Source organism: Pinus tabuliformis, chromosome 7 (assembly GCF_031772625.1).
Source record: "Pinus tabuliformis cultivar Carrire ecotype Pingquan chromosome 7, CPIR1, whole genome shotgun sequence".
NCBI lineage: Eukaryota > Viridiplantae > Streptophyta > Pinopsida > Pinales > Pinaceae > Pinus > Pinus tabuliformis.
In genome coordinates, this window is record NC_142293.1 from 570942558 (window position 1) to 570967781 (window position 25224).

General features: G+C 37.8%; 2 protein-coding genes and 1 long non-coding RNA gene across 3 annotated transcripts; all 3 read left to right on the top strand.

Annotated features, from left to right (window-relative positions):
• Positions 1-282: 282 nt before the first annotated feature.
• LOC149248704 (uncharacterized) lies at positions 283-1913 on the top strand. The gene is made up of 4 exons (XM_089450796.1): positions 283-542; positions 636-984; positions 1359-1558; positions 1640-1913. Exons 1-4 carry the CDS (start codon positions 283-285, stop codon positions 1911-1913), a joined length of 1083 nt encoding a protein of 360 aa, XP_089306922.1.
• A 386-nt stretch (positions 1914-2299) lies between these two features.
• On the top strand, positions 2300-3701 carry LOC149248705 (uncharacterized). Its single transcript, XM_089450799.1, has 6 exons — positions 2300-2923; positions 3021-3101; positions 3205-3285; positions 3366-3446; positions 3560-3635; positions 3695-3701. Exons 1-6 carry the CDS (start codon positions 2434-2436, stop codon positions 3699-3701), a joined length of 816 nt encoding a protein of 271 aa, XP_089306925.1. The 5' UTR covers positions 2300-2433.
• A 3-nt stretch (positions 3702-3704) lies between these two features.
• On the top strand, positions 3705-4167 carry LOC149248706 (uncharacterized). The gene is made up of 3 exons (XR_016265763.1): positions 3705-3792; positions 3897-3977; positions 4078-4167. It is a non-coding gene; the product is annotated as an uncharacterized LOC149248706 (long non-coding RNA).
• The last annotated feature ends 21057 nt before the right edge of the window (positions 4168-25224 follow it).

Below are 25224 nucleotides of genomic sequence, written 5' to 3' on the forward strand. Positions count from 1 at the left end.
TCATGTTAATGCTAGCTTCTAGTACATTTCCTTGAACGCTGAAGCTACTGTGGTTCCCACATTCCACGCTATGAATGTATCTGCAAGTTGTGACCATAAAAATCCCGTGGTATCAGATTCTGCGGGCATCAGGTACCAATCTGACATCAAGTTGACCATAAAAATCACGTGGTATCAGATTCTGCGGGCATCAGGTACCAATCTGACATCAAGTTGATGATGTTAGTTGGTCCATTGTTGGCAATTGGTTGGTCCACATTTTTTTGCAGACATTGAGACAACATGGAAAAGAAATGGAAGACTATTATGGGCCTTGAGGTGCAAGACCCTAAAGAGAAAATCATATTTTCTAGTAAAGATTTAGTTTGGTCTGAAGTATACAAGACGAACATGAATATTGACCACGTTGCAAAAATTCCTAAACTAAGAATTAATGATTTTATTCAAGGAGAGGAATCGAATCTAGATGCTCCATGTTCCTTCCAGCGTCGAAAAAGCAAAACTCCAAGCTCAAGGCCTAGTGCTGCCTTACTATGGGAACTGTAAGTATTTTAGAAAAGCCTTCTTTACATGTTGATATTAACAATGCTTTATCATTTGTCATATGTGTTGACATTTCAAAATTTATTTTGTAGTTATACTTGCTCATATGGCCCAGAGGACAAGAGAGAAGAATGGAAAACCAAACCAAGGCGTTCAATTGTCAAAAAGAGGGGTTGCCAATGCCATTTTATTATAAAGATCATGGTTCAAGATCCTGATGTTGCAATAATAACATACAACATGTATGATCATGAAGATGGGCAAGGATGGCCTTGTCATGGCAAACACGACACTTTTGGTGATGATGGTCCTCAGAGGAAGCCAAGACTTTCAAGAGACATGATTTCTTATTTAGAAAGTTGTTTTTTCCTTCAAGTGCCAATTGACTCTGTTTGTAAAATGCATATTAAGAAATATGTTGACATACATCCCACAGCTCAGGTTAGGGATTTTTTCTTACGCAGAAAAGATGTTGTAAACATCTATAATCGTCTGACAAAAGAAAATTACCAACTGCATAGCAAAGACGAAATGAGTGTGAATCTCTGGTATGAAAAACACCATAATGATTTCTTCTTCTATCAGAAACCCAATGGTGGAGAGATCCCTTTTATCGCTGGAATACAAACAAAATGGATGTTGGAAACTATGGTCAAGTTATCCCATAATAGCTTGATAGCTATGGACTCAACATTCAGTACAAATAAATATGGAGTGAGTATATTTGCAATGATAGCCTTAATGAATCATCTTGGTTATAATGATTCAATATGATTATTGACTTAAAATTAACTTCATTTTTTTTAATATGACAGTATCAGTTGTACACGCTTGCGGTGTTTGATGAGCAACAAAGTGGGGTTCCAGTTGCATGGGTGGTGATGTCACGTAATACATCACAAGATATAGCGGTATGGCTGGAGCACCTCATGCATAGGTGTTTTCAGCTTCGTCCTGACTGGAAGGTCAATGCCTTTATGGTTGATGATGCATTGGCTGAAATCATTGCTTTGAGGTAACATCAATATTCTTATTTGACATTGCAAGTTGCATTCGTTCTAAATATTTCTCACTTAAAATGAATTAAGTTTGGCAGGAGAATCACCAGATGTGAAGTGATCTTGTGTATTTGGCATGTAAGGAGGGCATGGCTAAAGAATGTTAATCGGTTGGCCAGCAGTTTAGAAAAAGCAAAAGAGATGTTCAATGAACTTGGTTATATCATGAAAAATGTTTCTAATGATGAAGTGGATAATGCAATCAATGGTTTTTTCACCAAATTTGCAACCGAGGAGAAGTTTTTGGACTATTTCCACAGGAATTGGGTTGCTGGTGAAAAGATGCGTAAGTTCGCATACTATTTTTTTTAGTTCATACATTTTTTATTTTATAACGACAAGATATATTTACTAGTTCAAATTTTACATGTAGGGATGTGGGTTAAAGGCTGCCGAGATTTTCCTCATGCAAATCAGGAGACAAATAATGTTGTGGAGTCATACCACGGTTATCTCAAGACAACCTTTCTATGTGATAGATGAAAGAAATGTTCTCGTAGGATGGATTGGCTATTCTATACTCTAATAAAAAATGTTGAGCCATGTTATCGATTCAAGGAAATTCTGAAAAAAAGAAGGATATTTGAACAACCACAAGAAAGAGAAGCAGCTTGAATCATCAATGGAAAAGGCTAGAAGAATTCCAGACAGTGATTGTAGGCCTCATGAGAGCATATCTCATGCTTATTGGGTGAGGAGTCAAAGTAAACCTAATAAGCAATATCTTATCATATGGCATCGCACAAATTTTATCACTTGTGATTGCCCATGGTCTATTCGTGGAAACATTTGCAAGCATGCCATAAAGGTAGATTGGTTACATTCCTCCTTAATGGATTCAAACCCTTTATTGGATCTTGATACCACACCTAATACATTGAATTCCCCTCCTGAGATAAGTATTGAGGCACCAAACCTTGATGCAGATACTAGCACAACTATTTTGGATGATGAAAATGTTGAAGACCTTAATTTGTTGAGAAAGGAGTTGTTTGGCTATCTAGACCTGTTTCGGAATAGTCCTCCTTCTACTGTGAGTAAGACAAAACAATTAATTGATTTGGCTAAAAAATTTGTGGATGATGTTAATGATCTTCATATTATGGATTATGACTTCACCCTTGGGTTGGGTGCTTATGAGTCATCTTTAAAGAGGAAGAAGAGTTTCCTTAGTCCTAAAAAGAAAAATAAAAGAAGCAAAAAAAATGCCAGCTTGGATATTGATTTGAATGTCCCTGCATCTGAAGATGAACCATTTCAATTTCAACACCTTAACAAGCGTGGTCGTCCTCGCTCTAACAATGCATCCTCTACTGTCCCAAGTAAGTTCTATAGAGAGATTATATGATATGTGTTTTCTCTTAACTATGTGCATTGGTTGTTGTTGATGTAGTTAATGTAGTGTTTGAATGTTTGCAGGGGTGCACTATCCAAATATTGTGCCTTCACTTGAAGCACGTAGACAGAAGAACCATCACTCTATTTATCACATGAGTCAAGGTGAATTTGATGGGACACCTAATGATGTAGTCTATATTCTGATGCCTCTATAAATTAGCATCATATTATTTTCTCTGATGGAAATTACATTGTTATCTTACAGATACAACATCTTCTTCAATGGATCGCCCTCCATCCAAACATGATTGGCTCATTGACAACACCCAAATTGGTCATTTTCCAGGTTTGTTGCTATGTCATTTCTCTTATCTGTGTGCACTGGTTGTTGTTGATGTTGTTAATGCAGTGTTTGAATGTTTGTAGGGGTGCACCATCCCAATAATATACCTTCACTTGAAGCACATAGACAGAAGCATCATCCCTCTATTTATCACATCAGTCAAGGTGCATTTGACAAGACACCTAATTGATGTAGTTTGTATTATGATGCCTCTATAAATTAACATCATATTATTTGCTCTGATGGAAATTACATTGTTATGTTATAGATACAATAGCTTCTTCAATGGATCTCCCTCCATCCGAACATGATTGGCTCATTGACAACACCCAAATTGGTCATTTTCCAAGTTTGTTGTTATGCATTTTCTCTTATCTGTGTGCACTGGTTGTTGTTGATGTTGTTAATGTAGTGTTTGAATATTTGTAGGGGTGCACCATCCCCATATTGTGCCTTCACTTGAAGCATGTAGACAGAAGAACCATCGCTCTATTGATCACATGAGTCAAGGTGCATTTAATGGGATCCCTAATTGATATAGTTTGTATTTTGATCCCTATATTAATTCACATGATATTATTTGGTCTGATGGAAATTGCATTGTTATCTTACAGATACAAAAACTTCTTCAATGGATCAACCTCCATCCGAACAAGATTGGCTCATTGACAACACCCAAATTGGTGATTTTCCAGGTTTGTTTCCATGTTTATGCTCTTAGTTTGCTCTTAAATTGTGTAGTGGTTGTTGTTGCCATTGTTAATATGGTGTCTAAATGTTTGCATATTGACCCAGGACATAGAATAAACCAGCAGGGCTGAGGAAAAGACATAAAGGTTAACCAACTTGTAGGCTTCTCAAACAAGTTGTCAGAGAAAATCCAGCTTCTTCTTCTTTAATCTCCCATATACCAGCATTCGTGTCATGAATGTCAGTGCAGTTGATGATGCTAGGTTGTTGAGGATTCTTGGTGTAGTGACCAGCTTTTGTTAGGTGTGATTCTGTTGATGCCCCGAAAATCGTTGTATCAACATTGGGGGATAACCACCCGGTCCGGACCTTAGTACAGCTCCTTTTCCGTTTGGAATGGTGGCTCCGACTGGGGATAATGGGACCAGTTTCCTAGTAAATGGATAAACAGGATAAATGAATGATTGGTTGACTAATTATATGATAGGCGAATAGCTTAATCTATTTGACGAAATAAAGGAACTACTACTAATCCCGGGAACTATTGTACTTTTAAAGTGTAGCTCTTGATGATCTATGTTTATAAACAGGCATGTAAATGACTCTATTCAATAAACATGGATTTTATTCATTCAGGATTACTCTGCTCAAATCGTTAAACAAAGGATTAGCGCAATATTGCTACACTATTTATATAATCGACACATATATGATCAAAGGAAAGGCATAACATAAACATCCAATAGTGGAAGGAATACGTGAATGCTATTAAAACACATACATATATTCGATAATAGAAAAGGTAATTAAATAACAATTCATATGAAAAGAATGGGTAACAGACATAGATATAGTACCGTATGAGCTGATAAACATTCCCAATATCAATCGCTATCTATGATTCTTCCTTCAACGCAGAAATACTTCCAAACAAAGACAGTAGTGCGCATTTGCATAAAAGCTTCCTTGTCGAAATTAGAATAACTGGTCTAGTTTTATAAAAGAGTATGGCTGAAGCACAATAGTGCAACTTCAGTCTTTCAGTCAAGTACAAAAATTTACGACCCTTTCTAAAAACATGAAAGGGTCTATAAATATCTAATTAAGCTAACTATATATGAAACTGAAATCCTACTTAATTGGTATCAATTGATTTTGATAATATCTTCCTCAGCAATCTAGCAGTCGGCGGCATGAATAATCAAGCAGGCTATTTGCCTTTAAATCTGAGCTGACTTATCGCAAGCATTGGCTCCGCTTCGGGTGGTTTGTTGAGGCGAGTGCTGAGCTGGGCGGCATAGGTGGCATCCTGAATATCGGGGATAATATACCCGATTGCATCTGTAAGGTACTTGAGGGTGGCTCTTTGAGTGTGTGGTTTTACCAAGAAGAACCAATAGGTGTCCCACGTTAAACTGTTAATTCCAGCAATTAATCTTCCCTTTTCCTCTAGATCAGGATAACACGACTGCTCCAATGTTTTCATTGCTGTCAATTTTCCCGGTGTGCATTGGGAAATCATGTTTGACAAGTAGAGAGTGTTATTGACTAATTCAACTAAATTGCTTGAAGTTGATTTGCATCTTGAAACTGCCCTCTCTGCTTTCATTAACTGGGACTACCATTCTATAAATAGTATATCTTTATGTGACTCTAAAATTCTTAGTAAATTTGCCGCTTTTCCTTGATCAGAATCTTGCCAGTCGAGAAATGCCGCTATCATTTCTTCAGCTTGATCCAATTCCGTCCTAGCCTTTTCTACTTTTTCGCTTATGGATGCCGTTAATTCACATAGTGGCTCTGCCTGGGCGATTTGCTGACATAGAAGCTTAATTTGGGCTATCAATGCAGTATTTATCTGTAGCGCTTCTATTCTGAATTCAGTTACTTGTGGAATGCCCTTTGTTTTCTCGAGTTGTGCTGATAGTTGAGCAATTTGCTCATCTTTTGTTTTTAGAATTTTTTCATTTGCTACTTTCAACTGCGCCAAGGCCTCTGATAATTCTTTCTGCTTTTGGATTGCACTATGGTCAATCCTTTGTTTTTCCACCTGCAATTGTTGAGTTAATTGATTGTTTAATTGCTGTTGTGTCAACAATTGTTGTTCTGCCTGCTCCGCTTTTTCCTTTGCTTCAGTTAGCTGTGCTTGTAATGAGAAAATTTCCTGGTCTTTTGTTTTCAGTAAAAGACTCACCTTTGATGCATTATCTATTGTTGCTGCCGAATAGGCTCCAGCATATTGTGATAGTTTTGTCAGGTCATCAGAGGGGTCAAATTCCTCCTTCCAAACCACATTGCCTGTGACCGTCTGTTCTAGGAAAAGAGAAGGTTGATCATGCCTTCTTCTCTTCCTCTGTCGTTTTACTACAACTTTATGTCTTGGGCTGTAGAAGACATCCAAGGGAGGAATCTCTTCTACCTGCAAAATGATTTGATCGGAGGGGTCCTTCGGTATTATCTCTACTTCGTTTGAAATAGGTGGGCCGCTGGTTCCACTTAGAACCTGTTGTGAAGTGGTTTCCTGTGTGTCTGCTGCTTTAGAGGTTTCAGTGTTCTTGGAACACTCCAGACCACTGATAATAGAATCAAATTGCTGCCATTCCTGGAGCAATTTAGGATCGATATGAGTATCCACATTTATTTCAATGTTGGTCTGTTTTTTCTCTTTAGTCTGGGTCTCCTCCCGCACTTTCTCCCGCTCTTTCTCCTGCTCTTTCTCCTGCTCTTTCTTCTGAGTTTCATCATGTGGATTCTCTTGTTCTTTTGTTGAAACCGGAGGTTCCTTTGACTGTTTCCGTTCAGGCTCGCTTGACGATGTTGTTGGGGTTGTTGCTAATAGATCTAGAGGCAGAGTTTGCAACCTCTGTTCTCTAAGTCTATTAAATTCAATCAACCCTTCATCTTGATATTTCATTCTAGCAAATGCTTTAACCTGCATTATTGACTCAGCTGAAGAGAACAGGTCGTCAAACATATCTTCTTTATGATCAAATTTTGACAATTTGGCCTGTTCGAGTGCATTATAGGTGACTTTGTTGGGATCAAATTGCCTATTAGGGAGAGTTGCTAGAGTTAACGATTTCATTTTAGTAGCTTCTTTCTCTGCATGTTTGAGATCATGCAAGGTATAAACACTGCATCTCAAAGCAAAAGAGGGCCAGCCCTGTTTTTTATTTTTCTTAAGAGTCTGTGTAACACTCTCAGCAATAATCTGGTAAGCTATTTCCCTCGCCAGTAGTTTATCAAGTATGTACAAAGGAAGGACTTGAGGTTCGGCTTGGCTGCCGAAAACTCTTATATAAGTGAACTTCTCCTCCCCGAATCGTCTTCCTACTGATGTTAAGTCAATTCCGGCTTGATAAGAAATCTTGGGAGCAGGTTTATCAAAAATAGAATAATGAATAGGTAACATAAAGCCATTGCAGACTTGGTATAAATGGTGCTTATACGAGGATTTCCACAATTTCTGATGGTATATATGAATCGGCGTGGGGTCTTGTGGCGTCCACCTCCAGCCGAGCACAGGAAATTCAGAGTTAAAACACAAGGTGTCTAAAATATAGGCACTGTAATAGAATGGGGGAATTACTCTTTCAGTAACACGGGTCTTATTTCTAAACTCAAGAACAACAGTTGCTAGTTTATCTGAGAGAATAGTGGCCCAGTCCATTATTTCACTATTGCATGCCGCTTCCATCAAGGGAACCATTTCTATAGTGAAATTAGAAGAGTCGTGCAATCCCCACAATCTACACATCATTATTCCAGCATAACAATAACGAGAACAAAGGGAATCAACCGAGTACTTACCGGAAGATTCATGTTTGTTTTTCGCTGGATTTTGTCTCCAATCCCAGATGGGTTCGGATTCCACCTTATTCTCTTTTCGGAATTTCTCCAAAAATGCCTTATTGTACTTCTTCTCTGGCTCAGGGAAATGATACATTTGCCTTAAATCATCGGCCTTGAATGACCCAAAAATCCTCCCGTCTCTGGTGCAGAAGGTTCTGTCCATGATCGGGATTTCCTCAATTGCCCATCGCACTACATCTGTATATGGGAGAATTTGCTCCCGAGCTGCTATCCGATGAAGGAAGGAGTCAGCCAAGTCCTTTAAAGTACCATCAGATTTCCGAGTTGAATCTGCAGAAGCCTGTACTGTTGTCACTTTAGGTTCTTCAACTTCAATCAGGTTGTAGGTACTTTGCCAAGTAGTTCTGCCGAGACCAGAACATGTAGTGTCAGATATCAATCCTTTCTTTTTGTTTGTTGGATCAGCGACGGCTTGCCCTGCGACTGGTGCAATGGAAGCGACCGTGGTTTTCTTAGATTTCTTCCCCATTCTGCTTGAGTTTTCCTCTTTGGATGAATTCTGCACAGAGGTGAAAATGAACATAACACAGAGAGCTGACAATGAAAACCCAATATGAGAAAGATAAATTGATCAATGCGTGGTGAGGGATTAGCTTTCAAAATGGCCACGAATACAATCTATGGGAGATTTCATAACTTATTATTACATTAAATGGCCGTTTAAACCTGCCAATCCTTTAAATGCCCATCATATCATTAATTGGCCGAATGATTCGTTTAAGCGTGCCTTGGATGTTTTGGCGATTGAGCGGAGGTAAATCACTGTTCGACAGATCAAGCTTTTAATATGAATTTATCGTAATATCCCTCTGTCTTAACGGCTTTTTGAAATCTGTGCTTTTGGCTTTATCGCAATCGGGCGTCGGGGAAAGCTTAACTTCTTATGTTGGCACCTTTTGAAATCCCCGATCGCCGATAGCGATATCGCATCGCATCAGCAGTATGGCTGCTCTATGAAAATATGGATAACATACCGCTGATCGCCGATAGTGAAATCGCATCGCATCGGGGTGAATGGCGTGGGGCGCTTTAAGAACATGCATAGAATATTGCCGATAGCCGATAGCGATATCACAACGGCGAAAATCAATGGGCCATCCACTTATACTCCCTATGTCATTGTGATATGCGATCTTGCGATCGCTTTATCGCAATGATCAAAGATTGATTATATGTTATATTATGGTCAAAATGGGTTTATCGAAAAGGTTTTCATAATGTTTTTCATTTTGTTTTCGGACCTTTTTGAACAATATAATATTGATACCAATCCAAACGAAAAGGGACCCATTTCATATGATAGTTTTTCTAAAGAAATAATGATAAGAAATGGGGGGTTGTTGTAAAGCACAACAATTGGCGATTCACTGGGAGAAACGGTTATCTCTGAAAAGTATGGGAATACTTAAACTTTTCCAAAATAGAGTTCTCATTAAAGGGAAAAGATTCTAATATAACTAGGTATATTTGCATTCTAGGTATATAAAATAAAACTATCTTTGTTAATTTCCTCTCTTGTTTAAAATTAGATACATTCTAAGTTTTAAATTGGCGTTTCTTGGTTTATAATGATAAAATAGAGAATCTTTCCAAATCAGCTTTTAGAATTGACTCCTTTGTCATAGGTAGAGCCTCTGCTGCCAGCAAACGTTCATAGTTTCGACAGGGATACCTTTAAACCATATTATTGTCCATGGTCCCATCCACTTAAGAGTGTGATTAACAGAATGAATTCAAAACATGTTTTCATATTTTGTATTTCCTTTCATTTTCTGTTATTACTAAGACAAAAAGCCATTGTCCTGGTTTGGTGGCCAGCTATTGACAATGCCATTCACTGGTAGTAATTTAACTGAACAAGTTGGCTCGTGATGAGACCCCTTGTCTTAGAATTCTAAGCCATTACCCTGTTTTGGTATGCAGTATTGGTAATGTCGGTTAAACTATTTCCCTATGAACATGGTAAGCAGGCTTGTAATAAGACCTCTTATCTTTATTATCAGATTTTTTAGAATTACACTCTGAGTAACCATAATCTTTGGTGAATGGGATGGACAATTTTCTCCTTAAGAGTAAATGGATGACAAGATAAGAGTTAAAGATGCTGAAGTTGAATTAGTTTCTGTTTTGATATTGATAACCCTTTTGTGGCCAATCTGAAAACATAAAATGATTTACAATACTTCTAAACTTCGAGAGGGGTTCACAAAAATTGAATTGTGATTTTGGGATGCAAGTATACCTAGTTTCCTAGAAATTTTTCCTCTTATGTAAGACTTCTATTATCTAAAAGTAAATATCCACACTACCTCTGTTGAGCAACTTTTAAATACAGCAAAGGTCAATGGAAGATACCTTATAACTTTATTTTCTAATGGTCCTACAAACTACAAAACTCTATTAAACTAAAAAGGAGAAGGGGTTACCTCCTCAATTAAAGAATTTCTTTAAGATAAGGCTATTAACAGGGAGAGAATCTCTCAAACCTGATAAATCTTGTAATATGAAGGTCGAATGGCCTATCTTTTCACTAATCTGAAATGGCCCAAGCCACATTTTCTGGAACTTGGTGTGTTTTCCCTTGTCCTCATGGGCTTTGTCCCATTTCAGAACTAAATCACCGACTTGAAATTGTTCTGAACTGGATGAGACTGAATCAAAGGATGACTTGATGATTTGCTGATGTTTTGCATGAATAACCTTGGCTTTTTCCCTTTCCTCTTCTAATTTTAGAATTTGGTCATGTCTAAACTGAATAGAAGAAGAAGGGCTTTCCTCAATAAACTGAACTAGGGCTAAGGAAGGTAGGACAAGATTAGTTGGTACCACTGCCTCTTTTCCATACACAAGGTTAAACGGAGATGATCCTATAGAAGCCTTCTGTGTTATCCTATCAGCCCATAGTGCGAATATTAAGGATTTGTGCCATGTTTTATGGTTCTGTTCGATAGTTCGCTTAATAATTTTAATCAGATTTTTATTTGTAGATTCTGCTAAACCATTACCCTGAGGGTAGTAATTAGCGGAATATTTTAATTTAAATCCTCTTTTAATAGCGAAATCAAACATAGCATTACCTGAAAAATAAGATGCATTATCAAAAACAAGAGCATTTGGGACACCAAACCTGGTAATGATGAATTGATCTATGAATTCAATGATTGCATCAGAATTAGTTGTCTTCAAAGGAATTGCTTCAACCCACTTAGTAAAATAATCGGTAGCAGTAAGGATATACTTATGTTGTTTGGAAGAATGCGGGATAATTTCCCCAATGATATCCAATCCCCATTGTTCAAATGGTTGTTCAATGTTGACCGGCTGCAAATGGAAAGCTGATTTTCTTTGTCTTCCACTAGAAGTTTGACAATTTTGGCATTTCCTCACATATTCATGAGCATCTCTAAACAGAGTGGGCCAATAGTAGCCAGCATGAATGATTTTATGGGCTGTTGTGTCAGCTCCAAAATGTCCTCCTGCTGGTCCATCATGTAATTCCTGCAAAACCTTTTGTGCTTCAGGTTTTTCTAGGCACCTTAATAAGATTGAATCATAATTTCGCCTAAAAAGCACATCATCAATAATTGTAAAATTTTTAGCTTTCAATCTAATGGCCCTTTTTTTTTTGTAAGATAGGTTAGGAGGTGCATATCCATTTTTTTAATAAAAGATTAAGTCAGCATATTGTGACTCAGAATCAGTAATACTTATCTGGTTGATATCTTTGGTTTGATCTGTATCACTTGATTCTGGAATGTTGGATGCTCCTGCCAATAACCTGCAAAAACCTTGACCTCTAACAATCTTTGCTGGTTTAATTTCTAAGTCATATTCTTGAAGTGCTGTAACCCAATTTTCCCTTTTTTCACCTAGTTCCCTTTGGATCAATAGTTGCCTTACTGTGGGTAAAGGAACTATAACTTTTGTGTGAGCTTTTAAAAGGAAGGGTCTGTAATGTTTGACAGCTTTATACACAGCAAAGGCTTGTTTTTCTACTTCGGAGTAATTCAATTCAGCACCCTGAAGATTTGAACTATAGAATGAAATGGGTGCTTCCACATTGTGATCATTGAGTTGCGTGAGTACTGCTGCATAAGAAAAGTTGGATGCGATAGTATACAATGTAAAATGATTAGAAAAATTTGGAGTATTTAAGGCTGGGGCATTGATTATTGATTGCTTGATTAAATCAAATGCTTCCTTTTCTGCTGATCCCCACTTAAAGACTGAATTTTTCTTAATCATAGTTTGAAGTGGCAAAATAATTTGAGAAAAATCTGGAACAAATCTTTTGACAAAATTGATTTGGCCTAAAAATGACTGCATGGATTTTTTATTATGAGGGAAAGGGATTTCAGAGATTTCTTTGATCCGATCAGGATCAATATAAATACCATCTTTAGACACGATAAAGCCTAAAAGCTTTCCTTGGTCAAGAGCGAAGAAAGATTTTTTAGGGTTAAGAGAAATGCCATATCTTTTGCAGCGTTGAAAGATTTGATTTAGATCATGCAAATGATTTGACCTCTCTTTGGAAAATACAGTAATATCATCTAAATAGACGACTACTGTTCTATTAATCAACCCTTTAAAAGCTATATCCATTGCTCTTTGGAACGTCGCTCCTGCATTGATAAGTCCAAAAGGCATTTTCTGATACGCATATGTTCCCCATTTTGTTCTGAATGTGGTTTTAAGCTGGTCATCAGGATGAACCAGAACTTGGTTATATCCTGAGAAACCATCTAGAAAGGACATTAACTCAGAGCCTGCCACTGATTGGAGTATCTGCTCCATGGTAGGTAATGGGAAATTGTCTTTTAGGCTTGCCTTGTTCAAATTTCTGAAATCAATACAAATCCTAATGTCGCCATTTTTCTTTCTGACTGGCACCATATTGGAGACCCAGTTTGAGTGCCGAACGGGAAAAATAATCTTAGCTTTCAAGAGTTTGTTAAGTTCGGATTTTATTTGACTCTCTAAGTTCGGATGTATTTTCCTCAACTTCTGCTGAATTGGTTTCTGATCGGGAAGCATTGGAATGGTATGCTGGATGATGGACGTATCATATGTCTTTAAATCATCGTATTTCCAAGAAAAAACCTGTTTATTTTTCCTTAACAGTCTAATGAATGCCTCCTTCTCTTCCAAGGAAAGTCCTAATCCTAAATTAATGTTTTGAGGAGTTTGCTCAGTGCCTAGGTTTATCAATTCAAACCTTAGGGTAGAACTATGGAGCTTTGCATTAGTCACAGGTTTAAACCTGTCTTTAATATCATAAAGATCCTCAAGCTTTACCACAGGCTTAGGGATTGAATTTTCCTCAGGTTTACCTCTCATTTGAAGGTCATGCTCGTTTTCCTCGATGATTTGATCATCATAGGACTTTTCGGAAGTTAAGAACTGCAAAATGTCTTCATCATGGTTAAATACTCTCCAATTTGTGACATTGTCAGGAATTGATGGCCTAAAAAGCAACTCTACTGAAAATCTATCTGGGCTGTAGTCTTCGGAAGGTAGGAGCTTGGAAGCGACATTGGCTAGCAGGTCGGCTGCTGAATTTTGAGATCTGGGAATGGAAGAAATATTGAATGCCAAAAAGTGGGAGGTAAGTTCTTGTGTCAGCAATTGATAATGCTTGAGATGGGTGGAAAGACAATGAATTGTATTCCTTACCTGTTTAATATTAATTTCAGAATCTTCGAACACTTTCAAATATTGGACCTTAAGGCCGATGGCTTTATATAGCCTTTGGACTAAGGCTTCATACTCTGCTGTGTTATTTGTGCATTCAAATTCTAACCTACAGGACAGCATTGTTTTTTCCCCTTGTGGGCTAATCAAAATACATCCTGCTCCTGAGCCCTCACTAGATTTGGACCCATCGAAATATAACGACCAAAATAAAGAAGTATTAACAAATTTATTTACAGTTTTCTCAGCACCATTGAAACATCTAGACCTATCTGTTTGTGAAAAATTCTCAATCTGAGATGCAAAATGGTTTACTGAGAAAGGGGATGGCTGGGCGACGAAGTTGCCAAAGAATGACTCTGATGAATAGTTCCCCAAAATGTTATTATTAAATGCTATTGGTTGGTTTTCTTGCTCAAACTCAGTAACTGTATGGGTCATATGTTTTTCTCGATCAATCCTTATTTGATTTGGCTTACCCTTATAGGGAAGCCACATATGTGACCAATCAGTAGAAATATACCCATGTAGTTTCTCAGACCAATCCCTGCTCAAGATCAAACCGTAAAATTCAGGTATATCGGCTATTAGGATATCAATCCTTTGTACTATTCTGGGATCAGCAGATAACCTGATAGTTATAGAATTAATCTCTCCTAAAACCTATACTTTGGTCCTGTCCAACTGTACAATATGAAAAGTAGACTTCTGGGGTTCAATGTTCAGTTTGGAACAAACTAAAGCTGGCATTATGTTAGAAGATGCCCCTGAGTCAATCAAACAGTTGTGCAGGTTTCTATTGTAGATCTCATAGGTTAGAAGGAAAGGTGGAGTATGAGAGTTTGATCTATCCCCTATTAGGACTGCATTAGTAGCTTCAACCATACTAGAAGGTGGATGACCTGTATCACCAGCAACTTTAGCACTGGGAAGAGGTGAAGTGGGAACAGCATTAAACTCTTTGAGAAGCAATTTCTACTGATGTTTTAATTTGCTAAGTTCAAACATGGTAATGTTTGCCTTAGTTTTCTTCATATCATCAACAATATTGTAATCCATCGAATCGGATACTACCAGAGTTTTAGATGTTGAAGGAGTATTTGAGGTTGAAGGTTGGTTTTGAGGGACTGCTGTAGGTGGCTTCTTTGTACATACTTTTTCCTTTGTTATAGTAGCATCTGCACTCCTTTTCTTTGAAGTTGCCTGAACAGGTCCAGAGGTACTTTTACTCCTAGTAGTGACAGGGAACGCTTCTTCTTCATTATCGGAATCAAAGTTGGGTAGTATGAAATCCCACATCCCATGACATTCAACAATCTCCTCTTCTTCATCAGTAGGTGTAGCTGTTTCTTCTTCTCCTTCTTCAAGATCTGAATCTGCATTTGATATAACATTTGGTGGTTTCGAGTCAGTTTTCTTATAATTTTTAAAGGGTCTTTTGGGGTTTTCTTCCTTGAGTCATCTTTAAAAGAGACTTTTTTGGCTTTTCTGTCTTCCAAAGCAGCTTTCTTTTCTAGGGCATTAATGCATTTCTCCACAGAAAGTGCTTCTTTCATGTTTTCAGCTAAAGTAGGTTTCCCAGCCCTGTCTACAAAAATAGCTATATTGGCAGGTAGGGCGGTTATATACCATTCGCTTCGAATTTGTTCGCTTGGTTTGGAGGCCGTCGGGATTTTATTTAAGAGTTTATTGAATCGGGCATTAAATTCCTTAATTGGTTCCCTATGCTCTATCCTAAGATTGGAGAGATCGTTTATTAGTGTAGCCAAAGACCTATCATCTCCATACTTGGTAAGAAACTGCTCTTGGCAAGTGTTCCAACTGGTAATGGAACCAGAGGGTAAAGAAAAATACCAGGATCCTGCTGATCCTTGCAAGGTATAAGGGAAAAGTCTAACAACAACATCTTGTTCTGTTACTCCTTTCAAGTTGACTGCCAACATGAAATTATTGATATGTTCCTCAGCCTGGGTCCCATCATCTGGGTTAAACTTGGGTAGCCATTTTTCAGGAGCATCTGGTAATGCATGCAATGGTGCAGGCATGTTGACTGCACCAGGCCTGGTACATGGATCTGCCATTGTAATAGCGGTAGTGGTTGATACTACTGTTGGAATTCCAAATGTCTGGGAAGGAAATAATGTTGAGGAGTGAGCAGGTTGGGATGTTAAAGCTCCTAATCCCTGATGAACAACAATATGTAATGGGGGAGTGGATGGTTGACTTTGCAGAGGGGAAGATGAAATGGAGGATGTGGATGAAGCTCTTCACTATCAGATCCTTCAGTATATTTCTTCGCCTTTTTCCTTTTGGGTAAAGGGAACTCAGTGGGTTCAATACCGAGCTTTTCGCTCTGAAGTATGGTGAGAAGGTGAGGTAAATTGAACTGCGAAGTCACACTGCTTTGTGATACCTCAGATTTCTGTGGTGAAATCGAGAAGCTCTAAAGTTTGTGGATAAGAGACTGGACTTCAGGGGATTCAAGACTTAATTGTTCTGGAGTATGATGGGTTTGAGCAGTGGTAGTTGATTCCTCTTCTTCTTGTTTGGATACCGGAGAACCAGCATGAAATTGGGAAGTTCGAGGGGATACGGAGGGAGAATTACTCTTAGAATGACCTGCAGATTTGGGTTTGCTTGCCATTCATAGTTGATGGCCCTCCTTCTAGCACCAAAAATGTTGATGCCCCGAAAATCGTTGTATCAACATTGGGGGATAACCACCCAGTCCGGACCTTAGTACAACTACTTTTCCGTTTGGAATGGTGGCTCTGACTAGGGATAATGGGACCAGTTTCCCAGTATATGGATAAACGGGATAAATGAATGATTGGTTGACTAATTATATGATAGGCGAATAGCTTAATCTATTTGACGAAATAAAGGAACTACTACTAATCCTGGGAACTATTGTACTTTTAAAGTGTAGCGCTTGATGATCTATGTTTATAAACAGGCATGTAAATGACTCTATTCAATAAACATGGATTTTATTCATTCAGGATTACTCTGCTCAAATCGTTAAACAAAGGATTAGCGCAATATTGCTACACTATTTATATCATCGACACATATATGATCAAAGGAAAGGCATACCATAAACATCCAATAGTGGAAGGAATACGTAAATGCTATTAAAACACATACATATATTCGATAATAGCAAAGGTAATTAAATAACAATTCATATGAAAAGAATGGATAACAGACATAGATAATAGTACCATATGAGCTGATAAACACTCCCAATATCAATCGCTATCTATGATTCTTCCTTCAACGCAGAAATACTTCCAAACAAAGACAGTAGTGCACATTTGCATAAAAGCTTCCTTGTCGAAATTAGAATAACTGGTCCAGTTTTATAAAAGAATATGGCTGAAGCACAATAGTGCAACTTCAGTCTTTCAGTCAAGTACAAAACTTTACGACCCTTTCTAAAAACATGAAAGGGTCTATAAATACCTAATTAAGCTAACTATCTATGAAACTGAAATCCTACTTAATTGGTATCAATTGATTTTGATAATATCTTTCTCAGCAATCCAGCAGTCGGCGGCATGAATAATCAAGCAGGCTGTTTGCCTTTAAATCTGATCTGACTTATCGCAAGCATTGGCTCCACTTCGGTTGGTTTGTTGAGGCGAGTGCTGAGCTGGGCGGCATAGGTGGCATCCTGAATATCGGGGATAATATACCCGATTGCATCTGTAAGGCACTTGAGGGCGGCTCTTTGAGTGTGTGGTTTTACCAAGAAGAACCAATAGGTGTCCCACGTTAAACTGTTAATTCTAGCAATTAATCTTCCCTTTTCCTCTAGATCAGGATAACATGACTGCTCCAATTTTTTCATTGCTGTCAATTTTCCCAGTGTGCATTGGGAAATCATGTTTGACAAGTAGAGAGAATTATTGACTAATTCAACTAAATTGCTTGAAGTTGATTTGCATCTTGAAACTGCCCTCTCTGCTTTCATTAACTGGGACTGCCATTCTGTAAATAGTATATCTTTATGTGACTCTAAAATTCTTGGTAAATTTGCCACTTGTCCTTGATCAGAATCTTGCCAGTCGAGAAATGCCGCTATCATTTCTTCAGCTTGATCCAATTCCGTCCTAGCCTTTTCTAATTTTTCGCTTATGGATGCCTTTAATTCACATAGTGGCTCTGCCTGGGCGATTTGTTGACATAGAAGATTAATTTGGGCTATCAATGCAGTATTTATCTGTAGCGCTTCTATTCTGAATTCAGTTACTTGTGGAACGCCCTTTGTTTTCTCGAGCTGTGCTGATAGTTGAGAAATTTGCTCATCTTTTGTTTTTAGCATTTTTTCATTTGCTGCTTTCAACTGTGCCAAGGCCTCTGATAATTCTTTCTGCTTTTGGATTGCACTGTGGTCAATCCTTTGTTTTTCCGCCTGCAATTGTTGAGTTAATTGATTGTTTAATTGCTGTTGTGTCAACAATTGTTGTTCTGCCTGCTTCGCTTTTTCCTTTGCTTCAGTTAGCTGTGCCTGTAATGAGAAAATTTCCTGGTCTTTTGTTTTCAGTAAAAGACTCACCTCCGATGCCTTATCTATTGTCGCTGCCGAATAGGCTCCAGCATATTGTGACAGTTTTGTCAAGTCATCAGAGGGGTCAAATTCCTCCTTCCAAACCACATTGCCTGTGACCGTCTGTTCTGGGAAAAGAGAAGGTTGATCATGCCTTCTTCTCTTCCTCTGTCATTTTACTACAACTTTATGTCTTGGGCTGTAGAAGACATCCAAGGGAGGAAACTCTTCTAACTGCAAAATGATTTGATCGGAGGGGTCCTTCGGTATTATCTCTACTTCTTTTGAAATGGGTGGGCCGCTGGTTCCACTTAGAACCTGTTGTGAAGTGGTTTCCTGTGTGTCTGCTACTTTAGAGATTTCAGTGTTCTTGGAACACTCCAGACCACTGATAATAGAATCAAATTGCTGCCATTCCTGGAGCAATTTAGGATCGATATGAGTATCCACATTTATTTCAATGTTGGTCTGTTTTTTCTCTTTAGTCTGGGTCTCCTCCCGCACTTTCTCCCGCTCTTTCTCCTGCTCTTTCTCCTGCTCTTTCTTCTAAGTTTCATCCTGTGGATTCTCTTGTTCTTTTGTTGAAACTGGAGGTTCCTTTGACTGTTGCCGTTCAGGCTCGCTTGATGATGTTGTTGGGGTTGTTGCTAATAGATCTAGAGGCAGAGTTTGCAACCTCTGTTCTCTAAGTCTGTTAAATTCAATCAACCCTTCATCTTGATATTTCATTCTGGAAAATGCTTTAACCTGCATTATTGACTCAGCTGAAGAGAACAGGTCGTCAAACATATCTTCTTTATGATCAAATTTTGACAATTTGGCCTGTTCGAGTGCATTATAGGCGACTTTGTTGGGATCAAATTGCCTATTAGGGAGAGTTTCTAGAGTTAACGATTTCATTTTAGTAGCTTCTTTCTCTGCATGTTTGAGATCATGCAATGTATAAACACTGCATCTCAAAGCAAAAGAGGGCCAACCCTGTTTTTTATTTTTCTTGAGAGTCTATGTAACACTCTCAGCAATAATCTGGTAAGCTATTTCCCTCGCCAGTAGTTTATCAGGTATGTACAAAGGAAGGACATGAGGTTCAGCTTGGCTACCGAAAACTCTTATATAAGTGAACTTCTCCTCCCCGAATCATCTTCCTACTGATGTTAAGTCAATTCCAGCTTGATAAGAAATCTTGGGAGCAGGTTTATCAAAAATAGAATAATGAATAGGTAACATAAAGCCATTGCAGACTTGGTATAAATGGTGCTTATACGAGGATTTCCACAATTTCTGATGGTATATATGAATCGGTGTGGGGTCTTGTGGTGTCCACCTCCAGCCGAGCACAGGAAATTCAGAGTTAAAACACAAGGTGTCTAAAATATAGGGACTGTAATAGAATGGGGGAATTACTCTTCAAGTAACACGGGTCTTATTTCTAAACTCAAGAACAGCAGTTGCTAGTTTATCTGAGAGAATAGTGGCCCAGTCCATTATTTCACTATTGCATGCCGCTTCCATCAAGGGAACCATTTCTATAGTGAAATTAGAAGAGTCGTGCAATCCCCACAATCTCCACATCATTATTCCAGCATAACAATAAGGAGAACATAGGGAATCAACCGAGTACTTACCGGAAGATTCATGTTTGTGTTTCACTGGATTTTGTCTCCAATCCCGGATCTGTTCGGATTCCACCTCATTCTCTTTTCGGAATTTCTCCAAAAATGCCTTATTGTACTTCTTCTCTGGCTCAGGCAAATGATACATTTGCCTTAAATCATCGGCCTTGAATGACCCGAAAATCCTCCCGTCTCTGGTGCAGAAGGTTCTGTCCATGATCGGGATTTCCTCAATTGCCCATTGCACTACATCTGTATATGGGAGAATTTGCTCCCGAGCTGCTATCCGATGAAGGAAGGAGTCAACCAGGTCCTTTAAAGTACCATCATATTTCCGAGTTGAATCTGCAGATGCCTGTACTGTTGTCACTTTAGGTTCTTCGACTTCAATCAGGTTGTAGGTACTTTTCCAAGTAGTTCTGCCGAGACCAGAACATGTAGTGTCAGATATCAATCCTTTCTTTTTGTTTGTTGGATCAGCGACGGCTTGTCCTGCGACTGGTGCAACGGAAGCGACCGTGGTTTTCTTAGATTTCTTCCCCATTCTGCTTGATTTTTCCTCTTTGGATGAATTCTGCACAGAGGTGAAAATGAACGTAACACAGAGAGTTGATAATGAAAACCCAATATGAGAAAGATAAATTGATCAATGCGTGGTGAGGGATTAGCTTTCAAAATGGCTACGAATACAATCTATGGGAGATTTCAGAACTTATTATTACATTAAATGGCCGTTTAAACCTGCCAATCCTTTAAATGCCCATCATATCATTAATTGGCCGAATGATTCGTTTAAGCGTGCCTTGGATGTTTTGGTGGTTGAGCGGAGGTAAATCACTGTTCGACAGATCAAGCTTTTAATATGAATTGATCGTAATATCCCTCTATCTTAACAGCTTTTTGAAATCTGTGCTTTTGGCTTTATCGCAATCGGGCGTCGGGGAAAGCTTAACTTCTTATGTTGGCACCTTTTGAAATCCCCGATTGCCGATAGCGATATCGCATCGCATCGGGAGTATGGCTGCTCTATGAAAATACGGATAACATACCACCGATCGTCGATAGCGAAATCGCATTGCATCGGGGTGAATGGCGTGGGGCGCTTTAAGAACATGCATAGAATATTGCCGATAGCCGATAGCGATATCGCATCGGCAAAAATCAATGGGTCATCCACTTATACTCCCTATGTCATTGCGATATGCGATCTTGCGATCGCTTTATCGCAATGATCAAAGATTGATTATATGTTATATTATGGTCAAAATGGGTTTATCGAAAAGGTTTTCATAATGTTTTTCATTTTGTTTTCAGACCTTTTTGAACAATATAATATTGATACCAATCCAAATGAAAAGGGACCCATTTCATATGATAGTTTTTCTAAAGAAATAATGATAAGAAATGGGGGGTTGTTGTAAAGCACAACAATTGGCGATTCGCTGGGAGAAACAGTTATCTTTGAAACGTATGGGAATACTTAAACTTTTCCAAAATAGAGCTCTCATTAAAGGGAAAAGATTCTAATATAACTAGGTATATTTGCATTCTAGGTATATAAAATAAAACTATCTTTGTTAATTTCCTCTCTTGTTTAAAATTAGATACATTCTAAGTTTTAAATTGGCGTTTCTTGGTTTATAATGATAAAATAGAGAATCTTTCCAAATCAGCTTTTAGAATTGACTCCTTTGTCATAGGTAGAGCCTCTGCTGCCAGCAAACGTTCATAGTTTCGATAGGGATACCTTTAAACCATATTATTGTCCATGGTCCCATCCACTTAAGGTGTGATTAACAAAATGAATTCAAAACATGTTTTCATATTTTGTATTTCCTTTCATTTTCTGTTATTGCTAAGACAAAAAGCCATTGTCCTGGTTTGGTGGCAAGCTATTGAAAATGCCATTCACTGGTAGTAATTTAACCGAACAATCTGGCTCGTGATGAGACCCCTTGTCTTAGAATTCTAAGCCATTACCATGTTTTGGTATGCAGTATTGGTAATGTCGGTTAAACTATTTCCCTATGAACATGGTAAGCAGGCTTGTAATAAGACCTCTTATCTTTATTATCAAATTTTTTAGAATTACACTCTGAGTAACCATAATCTTTAGTGAATGGGATGGAAAATTTTCTCCTTAAGAGTAAATGGATGACAAGATAAGAGTTAAAGATGCTGAAGTTGAATTTGTTTCTATTTTGATATTGATAACCCTTTTGTGGCCAATCTGAAAACATAAAATGATTTACAAAACTTCTAAACTTCGAGAGGGGTTCACAAAAATTGAATTGTGATTTTGGGATGCAAGTATACCTAGTTTCCTAGAAATTTTTTCTCTTATGTAAGACTTTTATTATCTAAAAGTAAATATCCACACTACCTCTGTTGAGCAACTTTTAAATACAGCAAAGGTCAATGGAAGATACCTTATAACTTTATTTTCTAATGGTCCTACAAACTACAAAACTCTATTAAACTAAAAAGGAGGACGGGTTACCTCCTCAATTAAAGAATTTCTTTAAGATAAGGCCATTAACAGGGAGAGAATCTCTCAAACCTGATAAATCTTGTAATATGAAGGTCGAATGGCCTATCTTCTCACTGATCTGAAATGGCCCAAGCCACATCTTCTGGAACTTGGTGTGTTTTCCCTTGTCCTCATGGGATTTGTCCCATTTCAGAACTAAATCACCGACTTGAAATTGTTTTGAACCAAATGAGACTGAATCAAAGGATGACTTGATGATTTGCTGATGTTTTGCATGAATAACCTTCGATTTTTCCCTTTCCTCTTCTAATTTTAAAATTTGGTCATGTCTACACTGAATAGAAGAAGAAGGGCTTTCCTCAATAAACTGAACTAGGGCTAAGGAAGGTAGGACAAAATTAGTTGGCACCACTGCCTCTTTTCCATACACAAGGTTAAACGGAGATGATCCTATAGAAGCTTTTTGTGTTATCCTATCAGCCCATGGTGCGAATATTAAGGATTTGTGCCATGTTTTATGGTTCTATTCGATAGTTCGCTTAATAATTTTAATCAGATTTTTATTTGTAGATTCTGCTAAACCATTACCTTGAGGGTAGTAATTAGTGGAATACTTTAATTTAAATCCTCTTTTAATAGCGAAATCAAACATAGCATTACCCGAAAAATAAGATGCATTATCAAAAACAAGAGCATTTGGGACACCAAACCTGGTAATGATGAATTGATCTATGAATTCAATGATTGCATCAGAATTAGTTGTCTTCAAAGGAATTGCTTCAACCCACTTAGTAAAATAATCGGTAGCAGTAAGCATATACTTATGTTGTTTGGAAGAATGCGGGGTAATTTCCCCAATGATATCCAATCCACATTGTTCAAATGGTTGTTCAATGTTGACCGGCTGCAAATGGAAAGCTGATTTTCTTTGTCTTCCACTAGAAGTTTGACAATTTTGGCATTTCCTCACATATTCATGAGCATCTCTAAACAGGGTGGGCCAATAGTAGCCAGCATGAATGATTTTATGGGCTGTTGTGTCAGCTCCAAAATGTCCTCCTGCTGGTCCATCATGTAATTCCTGCAAAACCTTTTGTGCTTCAGGTTTTTCTAGGCACCTTAATAAGATTGAACCATAATTTCGCCTAAAAAGCACATCATCAATAATTGTAAAATTTTTAGCTTTCAATCTAATGGCCCTTTTGTTTTTGTAAGACAGGTTAGGAGGTGCATATCCATTTTTTAAATAAAAGATTAAGTCAGCATATTGTGACTCAGAATCAGTAATACTTATCTGGTTGATATCTTTGGTTTGATCTGTATCACTTGATTCTGGAATGTTGGATGCTCCTGCTAATAACCTGCAAAAACCTTGACCTCTAACAATCTTTTCTGGTTTAATTTCTAAGTCATATTCTTGAAGTGTTGTAACCCAATTTGCCCTTTTTCCACCTAGTTCCCTTTGGATCAATAGTTGCCTTACTGCGGGGAAAGGAACTATAACTTTTGTGTGAGCTTTTAAAAGGAAGGGTCTGTAATGTTTGATAGCTTTATACATAGCAAAGGCTTGTTTTTCTACTTCGGAGTAATTCAATTCAGCACCCTGAAGATTTGAACTATAGAATGAAATGGGTGCTTCCACATTGTGATCATTGAGTTGCATGAGTACTGCTGCATAAGAAAAGTTGGATGAGATATTATACAACGTAAAATGATCAGAAATATTTGGAGTATTTAAGGCTGGGGCATTGATTATTGATTGCTTGATTAAATCAAATGCTTCCTTTTCTGCTGATCCCCACTTAAAGACTGAATTTTTCTTAATCATAGTTTGAAGTGGCAAAATAATTTGAGAAAAATCTGAAACAAATCTTTTGACAAAATTGATTTGGCCTAAAAATGACTGCATGGATTTTTTATTATGAGGGAAAGGGATTTCAAAGATTTCTTTGATCCGATTAGGATCAATATAAATACCATCTTTAGACATGATAAAGCCTAAAATCTTTCCTTGGTCAAGAGCGAAGAAAGATTTTTTAGGGTTAAGAGAAATGCCATATCTTTTGCAGCGTTGAAAGATTTGATTTAGATCATGCAAATGATTTGACCTCTCTTTGGAAAATACAGTAATATCATCTAAATAGATGACTATTGTTCTATTAATCAACCCTTTAAAAGCTATATCCATTGCTCTTTGGAACGTCGCTCCTGCATTGATAAGTCCAAAAGGCATTTTCTGATACGCATATGTTCCCCATTTTGTTCTGAATGTGGTTTTAAGCTGGTCATCAGGATGAACCAGAACTTGGTTATATCCTGAGAAACCATCTAGAGAGGACATTAACTCAGAGCCTGCCACTGATTGGAGTATCTGCTCCATGGTAGGTAATGGGAAATTGTCTTTTAGGCTTGCCTTGTTCAAATTTCTGAAATCAATACAAATCCTAATGTCGCCATTTTTCTTTTTGACTGGCACCATATTGGAGACCCAGTTTGAGTGTCGAACGGGAAAAATAATCTTAGCTTTCAAGAGTTTGTTAAGTTTGGATTTTATTTGACTCTCTAAGTTCGGATGTATTTTCCTCAACTTTTGCTGAATTGGTTTCTGATCGGGAAGCATTGGAATGGTATGCTAGATGATGGACGTATCATATGTCTTTAAATCATTGTATTTCCAAACAAAAACTTGTTTATTTTTCCTTAACAGTCTAATGAATGCCTCCTTCTCTTCCAAGGAAAGTCCTAATCCTAAATTAATGTTTTGAGGAGTTTGCTCAGTGCCTAGGTTTATCAATTCAAACCTTAGGGTAGAACTATGGAGCTTTGCATTAGTCACAGGTTTAAACCTATCTTTAATATCATAAAGATCCTCAAGCTTTACCACAGGCTTGGGGATTGAATTTTCCTCAGGTTTACCTCTCATTTGAAGGTCATGCTCGTTTTCCTCGATGATTTGATCATCATAGGACCTTTCGGAAGTTAAGAACTGCAAAATGTCTTCATCATGGTTAAATACTCTCCAATTTGTG

Excerpts from the sequence above, each read along its gene's own strand:
- LOC149248704 (XM_089450796.1), top strand. The coding sequence starts at position 283 with ATGGAAAAGAAATGGAAGACTATTATGGGCCTTGAGGTGCAAGACCCT. Across the intron at positions 543-635 it reads GCTGCCTTACTATGGGAACT|TTATACTTGCTCATATGGCC; the intron begins GTAAGTATTTTA and ends TTTATTTTGTAG. Across the intron at positions 985-1,358 it reads ACATACATCCCACAGCTCAG|TATCAGTTGTACACGCTTGC; the intron begins GTTAGGGATTTT and ends TTAATATGACAG.
- LOC149248705 (XM_089450799.1), top strand. The coding sequence starts at position 2,434 with ATGGATTCAAACCCTTTATTGGATCTTGATACCACACCTAATACATTG. Across the intron at positions 2,924-3,020 it reads TGCATCCTCTACTGTCCCAA|GGGTGCACTATCCAAATATT; the intron begins GTAAGTTCTATA and ends GAATGTTTGCAG. Across the intron at positions 3,286-3,365 it reads CCAAATTGGTCATTTTCCAG|GGGTGCACCATCCCAATAAT; the intron begins GTTTGTTGCTAT and ends GAATGTTTGTAG.